At 53.5% G+C, this 9,658-nt stretch overlaps 1 protein-coding gene across 4 annotated transcripts in view; it reads right to left on the bottom strand.

Moving 5' to 3' along the window:
• Nucleotides 1–1,194: 1,194 nt before the first annotated feature.
• LZTS1 (leucine zipper tumor suppressor 1) overlaps nt 1,195–9,658 on the bottom strand; it is a 51,374-nt gene continuing 42,910 nt past the window's right edge. For 3 of the 4 annotated variants that reach the window (XM_049101224.1, XM_049101223.1, XM_025463198.3), the window contains 2 exons: nt 7,865–8,665; nt 1,195–5,695 (listed from right to left, as the gene is read on the bottom strand). In XM_049101224.1, the coding sequence (XP_048957181.1) occupies nt 5,012–5,695; nt 7,865–8,665 (1,485 nt within the window). In that variant the 3' untranslated portion in view covers nt 1,195–5,011. The remainder of the gene's footprint in view (nt 5,696–7,864; nt 8,666–9,658) is intronic. The other variant, XR_003142522.3, reaches the window with a different exon arrangement.

Here is a 9,658-nt window from a genome sequence, read left to right as displayed (position 1 = left end):
TGGCAGCTCAGGGCCCCCAGGGATATAAAATTGGAAGCTTCCTAGCTTAGGCTGGAGCTGGTAGAGGACCACTTCTGCTGGCTTTAGCTGGTTAAAGTGGGTCCCAGGGCCTGCCAGAGCACAGGGGCGTGATTAGTGGGAGGCGTACTTCAGTGGGTGCCACCGATGCAGCAGCCTATCCGCCACGAGCCAGGTCTAGGAAAAGAACAAGAAGGGGTATTCCAAGCCTGATAGGACTCCTTTGTCTGAGTGCTGGACCCCGGAATTAGACAGATGCAGGCTCCTGTCCCGGCTTGGTCACTTCTCAGCTGCCTGACTTTCCTTGAGCTTTGGAGGTCCCCCTCACCCTGGCCTCTTGCCTCTCCGACCTCCAGTTCTGCTCCTGTCACCTGTATAGACAGGCAGGGAGCCCTAGGCTGGGGTGGATGCCTGCTCGGGAATGAGCTTCCTGTCTTTCTCTTCCTGCTCACTCTTCCTCTGTCCCAGGCTTGCCCCCCACCCCAGCCCTCCTGCCTGCCACCTTCCCCAGACACCCAGATCTGCTCCACCTCAGAGGCATTGCCGTTTACCCCTCATGTGTTCCATTTCCTTTTTTACATGTCCCTTCAGTCTCCTGCCACCTGAGTAGAAGCCGTTTGAGTGTAGGATCTGAGCCCAGAGCAGTTGGGAATGCCTGTTGAGGTGAACGAGGCAGGTTGGCATGGACAAAGCCGGACAGATGGCCACTGTGGAGACCTCACCTTCCCAGCTGGGAGGCCCTGAGGTAGTGGTAACAATAGCCACTTTGGTCTCCTGCCAAAGAGGCTTCAATAGGCCAAGGAATTGGTTGGTGAGGCAAGCAGCTAGAGAGTGAGGGAGGGGAGGCCTAAGGTAGGGGCCGGGGGAGGGGTTCTCTTGGACCCTGTGCCTTGCAGACAACCATGTCCCTTGGTCTCTTTTTCTCCTTCCTCGGGGTCAGTTCAGGTCCCTTCACAGATAAAACCACAGGGTTGGAGAGTGGCACAGACCGGCTGGAAGTCCACCTGATGCCAAGGCCCATGCTTTCCCCCAGCCAGCACTGCCTTCATCAAGGCTGTCTGCACCTCCTTCACTGGCAGGAAGAGACATCACCTTTCCCGTTCCAGATGGAGGCGCCCCAAGGAACTGCCATGCCATAGCCTGGAGAAGCGGGGTAGCTTGAATAGACAAAGGTAGTTCTGGAGGGCATGAGAAATGGCATTCTTTATTCATAAATAGAAACATAAAATTATCAGAAATAGTTTACATGGCCAAAAAGGGGCATCAAAAATAAAATGAAGCTGTCAAAAGCAAATCAAACCAAACCAAACCAAACCAAGAAACAACCCAGAGAAAAATAACTATGTACATAGTCTTCCAAATGCCAGTCTATCCAAAGCCAGCCTTGGCTGGAGGTTCCAGCTTTGCCTGCACTCTCAGCACAAGAGCGACCCCATAAGAAGCTTCCACTGTACGGGGTGCACAGCCTCCTGCCATGGCAGCTCTGGCTCAGGAGAATTCAGGACCCACAGGGAAAGCCCTCTCTCAAAGCTGCTGCTCCATCAGCAAGAGGTGGCCCAGGCTTGGCTGGGACAAGAGCAGGGCAAGGAACAGAGGGGTCAGCTAGTGTTTCTCAGGGGGCAGCTAACCCTCCCCGGGCCCTATAGAGCTCAGTGCCTATGGAGGCCAGAGTGCACCCAGCAGGAGTTAACCTGAATGACACAGCAGCCAGGAGACATATCCCCAGGGGGAGCCCTGAGAGTCTGGTCCTTGCAAGGCCAGGAGGCAGAGTCCCCTTCTCGGTGAGGTGGTCCCGGATGCTGCTCTCTCTTCGTAGGCAGCCCGAGCATTTTCAGGCCAGGCATCCTTTGGAAGAGCAGAGCAGGTTCATCTGAGTGAGTGAGCAAGCATGCCAGCAGGAGCATTCAGAGCGAGGGGCAGCAGGCTCATGCTGGCTGGCCCTGGGCCAGGCCATATGCTCTGAAGCCCCTGACATCTGACTTCCCAGTCCCCGCTCAGCCTCTGTTGTTCAGAGCCTCCTTCCGGAAAGGCTGAGTTTGGCATGGTCCAGGAATAGTGAGGATGTTTTTCCATAGGGAAGGGAAGAAAAGTCACATGGCGGTAAGGTCACTAGGTTACAGGACCCTGTTGCACTCTGGTGCCACCGTGGGTCACCCTGGGGCCTTCAGTTGCCCCCTCCCGGGGTGGGGGGCATCCGTGGGTTGGCCTTAGGCAAGGAGTCAGAGTGCTTGGTATGGTCACACCATGGTGGAGCACAGACCTTGCCCCTGAGTGTCTTCCCTTGGGCTTAGCACCCCAAGGTCTTAAGGGCAGGGCACTGGGCTTTTGGCTGCTCTTTAGGGGTGGGAGTAGTGGGGCATCTCCAGCCTGCGGAGGGAACAGCAACCCCTTTATCTCATGGCAGTCTCAGTGGGAGAAAGGACTCCAACAAGGCACAGGCTGGTGGAAATAGAGGGAGTGAGGGCTGTGTGTAGGAGTGCTGACAATGCGGACTCTATCTTTGGCTCTCCATCTTGCTCGTGTTCACTCGATGACCTCCCCTGGCGCTATGTGTTCTGGGTCCCTTGGAGGTTAACGTGCATACCTCAGAAAGGCCTTCGCAGGCTGGGATTAAGGGAGGCTTGTTTTGGCCCCTCATGAATCTGTTAGAGAGAACATAGTCTTTCCTTTCCTGACACACAGGTGGTGCCACAGATCTAATTAAAGGTTAGCTGTCAACTAGGTGCAAGCAAGCCCTTTGAGGTGCACGCAAATCCTCTGATCTCACTATAGTGTCCCCTAGCCTTATAATATCTGTAGACTAAGGGTCTAGATTTTGTGGAGCATGTAGCATCGGGATCACCCTCCACCTGATTCTCCCTGTCAGTAAGTTATCCGGAATAAAACTCTGTGTAAACTGTATGGAGTCACCTGCTTTGTTCTGGTCTCAAAGTGCCTTCCCAGTGGAAGGCTCATTTACCATCCCCTCTGCCGCCTTCTAACAGCGTGGCACAGGGAATGGGACGTCTTTGACTTGAGGGTCTGCACTGTGCCCAGTGGAGGGTGCTGCCCTCCAAGCAGGAAGGGGGCTGTAGCCTATCCATTTCAGGTCTAAATCTAGCCTATAACTAAGACCAATGGCTTGAAATTCCAAAAAAACTCCTCTGTCATGGACACAGCTTGACCCCAGGGAGCAGAAGGCAGAGCCAACTGCAGGGAAGATGACCCTGCCCTTAGCCCCGACTCAGGGAGAGAGACTGTGGTGGCCCTCGAGGAATATGGGGTGGGAGCAGGGCAGTGGCAGGGGGTGGAGGGTGACAAGCAGCAGCTCCCACTCCAGCTCTGGGTCCTGTAAGGACTGTGGTCAGGGAGGCAGAACCAGGGGGTTTGGCCTCAGACTGCTCAACACCCAGACTCTCTCATCCCTCCTACCTCAGTGAACCCCTCTCAGCAAGCAGGCATGAAGCTCAGGAATCCAGCAAGGCTTGGCTGTCCTAAGAAAGAACAACAGCTGTAGCTTGAGTCAAAAATAGAACATGGAACAGTTCTGGCTGCCTGCTAGATCTGGCTTGCTTCTGAAAAGACAAGAAAGAAAAAAAGAAAGAAGACCAAAAAAAAAAAAAAAATTTTTTTTTTTCCCTCTGAACCAAGCAACTAAGAAACTCCACCATTCTCTCTTCCTCCAGCTCGCACATCTTCAGAAGAGAAACCCCAGCCTCTCCCAAGCACTGGCCCAGCCCCCTGCAAACTGAAGCTCTCTGGATTCTTTACAGCTGGGGACTCCTGTGGGGCCCAGGCAGAGGGAGGCTAGCCAGGGGCCATGGGACGGTTCCTAAGGCTGCTCTGTGTCTCTTGTCCTCGCCTGGGGCTCTGGCCCACCACACTCCTGACCCGTAAGGAGTCTTGTGTGAGCTCAGTACTGGCAACCCCAAGGGGAAAGGGTGTGCCATGAAACTGAGCCACGGGCAAAGGAGGGAAATGTCAGATCATCCCTGAACATTTTAGTTGTATATAAATTATTCTGGATCCAGAAAAGGCTGGATTTTTGAGAAGAAAGAGAGTTCAGGGTAGCCACTGGCCCATTTAAACCAGGTGGAGAAACCCCTATCTCTAGCCCTAGGCGGAAAGATCCGGAGGCTCCCCTGGGGACACTTGTAAAGCCCCTCCCTGTGTCACAGCACCTTCAATCTTCCCCCTCCCGGGGCCTCAGTGTCTATGGCTTTAAGAAGAGTGGTCACTGAGGTCAAAGGCTACCAGCTGTCCAAGGGGTGGCCTGCCTCCAGTTAGCAGGGCCCCGCAGGGTCTGGCCATTACCACCTGACTCTGACTCCCTCTGGGCTTTGCTGAACCCAGACATGCCTGGGCTGCCCCAAGATTTCCCTTCCTTTCTTGTGGCTTTCCAGGGCTGAGACAGCTCTGATGCTGCTAAGCCAGGTTCTCCACACCAGAACCGAACCCCTACAGCTCTGAGGCCAGAGAAAAATAGCTCAGGTTATGACCCCGTCAGGTTCCAAGGTTTTTGATCATAGATGGCTTCGTTCGACTCTCAAGGCATCCCAGCGTGTCCAGGGGCAAAAAAATAAAAAAGCGGTTGTGGGAAGAAGCAGAAGGGAAGCTTCTGTCCTGGGGTGGCCATCGGCCAGTACAGCAGTTACCACCATTCCTGGGAGAGGGTCTAGGGATTTTGTTTTTTTTTTTAAACAAAGAGCAGGGTTTAGAGATCTCTTCAGCAAATGACGGAGATCCCTGGACCCATCTCTTAGGACGGCCAGAGGCCTGGCGGGCTGCAGGGATGGTAAGTGCTGGAATGTGGCCAAGGGCTGGCAAGATCCTGTAGCAGTCTTTCTTCTCCTCTCCCCTCCCCTGGAGAGTCTCAGGCCTGTGCCTCGGAGAAGGCCTCTCAGAGGCCTGAGTTACTGAGCAGGGGAGTGGGGAGAGGAGCCCTCCTTGACAGGCTCGGTACCTCTGCCCCCCAACGCCAGATCCCTCACCCCCCCCCCTCCCAGGGAGCCCCTCAGATCTCAGTGGCTATGATGTCCTCATAGGGGATGTCGGCCCCTTCAAGGTCAATTTCAAAGGCCTCCCCTGCACCGTCCTCGCGGGCCAGGTGCTGCAGAGCCTTCTCCAGGCGCTGGTTCCGCTGGTACATGGCCAGGTAGCTCTGCTGTAACTGCTTCTGGTACTGGATCACCTTCTCCTTCTCCTCCTTCCACACCAGCCGCTCGTGCTGGAAGCCCGAAGACATCTGGTCATGGCCTTGCCGCTCCTCCTTCAGCTCTGCACGCAGCCGCTCCAGCTCCCGCTGCAGGGCGGGGATGTCCTCAGAGAAGGCAGGCCCAGGCCCAGGCCCCAGCCCCGGCCCCAGCCCCGGCCCCAGAGACACGGCCTCTCGCTGTAGGGCCGCCTGGGCCCGCAGCTCCAGCAGCTCCTGCTCCAGCAGGTTCACCTTCTCTCGGAGAAGCTCAGACTCGTTTTTCTTGCGCTGTAGCTCGTTCTCGCAGACTTCCAGCTCTAGGCCCTTGGTGCGCAGGGCACTCTCCAAATCCTGCGTCTTCAGCTCCATGCCCTCCAGTTTGCCCCGGGTGTCCTTCAGCTGCGCCTTCAGACTGAGGATCTCACTAGCCTTGGTATTGATCTCTGTCTGGGACTCCTTCAACTGCTGCTTCAGGAGAGAGATTTCACCTGACTTCTGGCACACCTGCCAAGGGTTGGGGAGAGGAGAAGACAGAGTGCTAAGAGGTAAGAAGAGGTCCTTACCTGGGCCAAGTCCCATCTTAACCGCCCAAAGAACTAGGCTGGTCCTGACCCAGTATCTCAAGAGCATGATGGTCTGGGTCTGACCCATGAAGGCACAGCCCCTCTCCGGGGTTCCTTGCATTCTGCAGCCTGACTTGGTCCATCCATAGGCCTGCCTCAGTCTCAAATCAGAGTCTAAATCTCAATCTGGACCCCAACCCACGGTTATATGTCAATCAGTGATCATTACTGGTAGATCCATCGTTCACACTTAACGTAAATGATATTATTTCCATGTCTGCCAGACTTCCACCATTCATGTTTGTGCCCACATGCTCTGACCTCATCCCTGCACACACCCAGCTCCTCTCCCTCCCTACCGGGATAAAGACTATTTTTGGTCATTAACTGCCGCACTCCGATGACTAGCAACACATTCAGAGTGTTCAATTCAGATCTGCCAAATGGAGAGCTATGTTCTCCCCCGGCCTCACCCCTCCACCCTCTCGATCCTCATTTCTCTTCAAAAGTTGGCCAGACAAAACCAAAGGCACTGATTCAGATCCATGTGATCCAGATCCTGTGTCTTCAGGGTCTTGACCATTTGGGGTCACGGGTGGCTCAAAAGAAGATCAAGACCAGTCTGGCCGACTGTGTCACAAGGGTGTTTCCTGCCAGCCTGTGGGAAAGCTGGACAGAATGAAGGTCAGGGCCTGGGCCTCTATAGAATGGATTCTTGGATCAAGACCAGAAGCCACCTAATTTCTCCTCACTTCTCCACTCACAGTACTAATCCGAACCCCTTGTTCTCATAAACCACTTATGAAGCAATGTAGAGCCCCACTTACAATGCTTGTGTGGGACCAAGAAATGCCTTCCTAAGACCAAGCCTGTATTCGTTTCATGGAGGGAGCAACACAGAGTTCTGGTTGACGCATGGGCCTGCCTTTGAATCCTAGCTGGACAATATATGATACGATCGGCTGGGCTGGTCCTGGTGATAAACTACATTAGTCTTGTGGCAATAGGGAGTAGTAATTAAACATGTGAACTCTGGAGCCAAACTGTTAGGATCAAATCCTGGCTCTGATGCCTATTATGCGGTGACTTCATTTAAGTAGCTATTTGCTACTATAACCTTTCTGTGCCTCAGTTTCCCTTACTAAATTATAGATTAGTAATAGCACCTACTTCATAGGGTTATTATAAGGATTAAATGGGAGAACTAAGGGCTTGAAAAATAAATTTATTATTAAAAAATAAACACTCGATAAATTATTATTCTAAATGTTTATAATACATTTACGTGCTACTATAAATATTTATTTTATTTATTGTTTTGTTATATAGCCTGACTGGACAATCCGGGATGAGGTCACAGCAATGCCCGGCTTAGTTGGGGATTAGGCAGTAAGGATGGATGCTTAGTGCTGGGACTAGCCTGTGTCTCTGAGCCCTGGCTGAGAAACTATGGCTGGGGTGGGGTCTGCTGTGCCAACATCAGTGGGAAAGAGGAAAGGCACTGCTCCCATGGCCAGCATCCCCTCCTCTTTGGGAGACCTGGCAAACACAAGGGACTCTCTCCTCTCACGTGTGCAGTCCCCTGTTCATCCCTGTCATAGAGAGGATCCTTTCCCTCTACTCCTGATAACGCTTGTCACTCTAATTTCTAGAGTAAATACAGAACGCTCCAGTGCAAATAGGCAGCAGTGCTACTGAGGATGGGTCACTCGGACCTGGGGCTGGCGAGGGTCTAACCAGATACAACGCCTCCTCAGTTCCTTTCCAGGGTGGGAGTCTTCTTTTGAGCCTCCTGCAAACAGATGAAGTGGGTTGGCACTTGGATTGCCCAGTGAGGCCTCTGTTTTCCTGGTACCAGCTTCTCAGTCAATGACTCAGTCAATTCAATTCTGGAGGCCAAGAGGCCCAGAGGTAGGAGAGAGTAGGAAACTCACACTAATTGTATCCCCAACATGGTTTACCATGGAGCTCCTTCTTTGGGTTCCAAGGCTGGTGCTTTGGCTCACTTTGCCTGGGCAATTTGTGTTCGCACACCATGGCCTAGGACCTAGAGAACCAGGGACTGGCATCAGACGCCTGACCACCCCAAGCCCACCCTGTAAAGCCTCACCTCCCACTGCGTCTCTTCCAGCGCGGGGGCGAAGCTGGTCTTCTCCTTCTCATAGGACCTGAGCTTGGTCTCCAGCAGGTCCTGCTCCTTCATGAGGCTCTCAAGTTCCTGCCGGAGCTGCCGCTTTTCCTGCTGGAGCTGGAGCACCTGGAGGTGCAGCACCTGCTGCGTGCGCTGGCTCTTCTGTGAGGCTTGCTTCAACTTGCTGCACTTCTGCTCCAGGCCCTCCAGCTCCTCCTTGCAGCGCCACGGCCGCTCTTCATAGGCCTGACTGGACGCCAGCTCCTTCTCCTCAAGGCTGCGCTGCAGCTTCTGGAGCTCACCTTCTCTCTCCAGCAGCTTCTGCTCAAGCTCCTGGATGGTGCACTCGTCTGTGGAGATGGGGGAACGGACACATGAGGAACCCTTGTCTGCCTTGCTTGGGTGGGCCAGCTTGCTACCCCCATCAGAGAAAGACAGAGCCTTCAGGCTCATCATGTTGCTGTCCTGGAGGATGATGCCCTGGGTGATGTTGTGGGCTGAGCCCCCAAAACGGCTGGTGGGCCCCACCGGTGTAACCAGCGGGTCCAACTGGTAGCTGCTGCTGGTGCTGTGTGTGGGCAGGCTGGACATGGAGTTCCGGCCAGAGTCAGACAGTGCTCCAGAGCACAGGCTGGGCTTTGGCTCCTGTTCCTTGGGCTTGTCTGGAGGGGCAGGGTGCAGCTGGTGGCTGGCGCTTTCAGGGGATGAGTGGAGGATGGCTCCTGACCGTGGCAGCACAGGCTTGAATGCCGTGGGCCTCACTGCACCCTTCTCTGAGCCCTGGTGAAGAAAACAGCCATATTGATCCCATATCTCCCTTCAACTCCCCTTTCACCTTCCCTTCCCTTGTCTGGGTATTTGTGCCTGCCAAAGGGCATCGTTCTTGGCCATAGTGATAGGCAGCCTCACCTGAAGCAGCCAAATATTCGGAGTCCCTCTTAAGAAGGAAACATTCCTTTGTGGCTAGGGGATATCCTAAAGGATCCCTGAGGCACTTTGTTTTATAAACTACCAACCAGTCACGAGCTTGTCCTGGCCCTCCTGAGATGATGAACAGCATTTTTAGGTTCAGTGGCTGAGATGAACCATGGCTGGGCCAGGGCTCTGACTCTGGGTCTCTGTGTGCTGTAGGGTAAGGACATTAGACTGGAAGAGCATGATGTCCTCATAGAGGTCAATCCCTTCTTCACTTTCACTGTCCCTTCTAGTAGGCCACGAGCAAGAAAACTGGCTGTGACTAGTATTGAAGGGTTGTAAGGATCCCTTGGAATAACAATCCTTTTCTGAAAACTGTCATTTCACAGGGAGAGTACACTACAGTCTACAAGCCCTTTAATTTGAAAAACTTAAAGTTCTATGCAAACTAAGGGAGTCATTTCCTAGTATCAAAAGCCATGGATTCATCTCCCCATGTGGGGGGAGAGGATTAACTAGGAAAATTGTTTTCCGGTCCGCTCATGGGACCCCTGAGAGCCTGAGGTGGCACAAGGGTTGGATTTCTGAGTCTGTAGGGCTCTTTTAACCTCATCCCTGCTAAATTGATGATAACAAACTCAGTTCTTATCCAGCCAAAGACATTTCCAAGGCCTGGCTTGTGAGTGAGGGAAAAGCCCACCTCTAGGAGACGGCTCTCAGAGAAGCTGCTCGCTCTCTCCAAGTGGACCCTCCATCTCTGGCTTTTCCAGAGATAACAGAGCTCCTTCCCCTTGCCATGCACGTGAAAATGCTGCTCTTGGTCCCGTTTTGACAATTCAGAGTTATATTCCAGTAGAG

This window comes from Canis lupus, chromosome 25 (genome assembly GCF_003254725.2).
Source record: "Canis lupus dingo isolate Sandy chromosome 25, ASM325472v2, whole genome shotgun sequence".
Taxonomy (NCBI): domain Eukaryota; kingdom Metazoa; phylum Chordata; class Mammalia; order Carnivora; family Canidae; genus Canis; species Canis lupus.
This window is presented reverse-complemented; position numbering and strand designations above follow the sequence as displayed.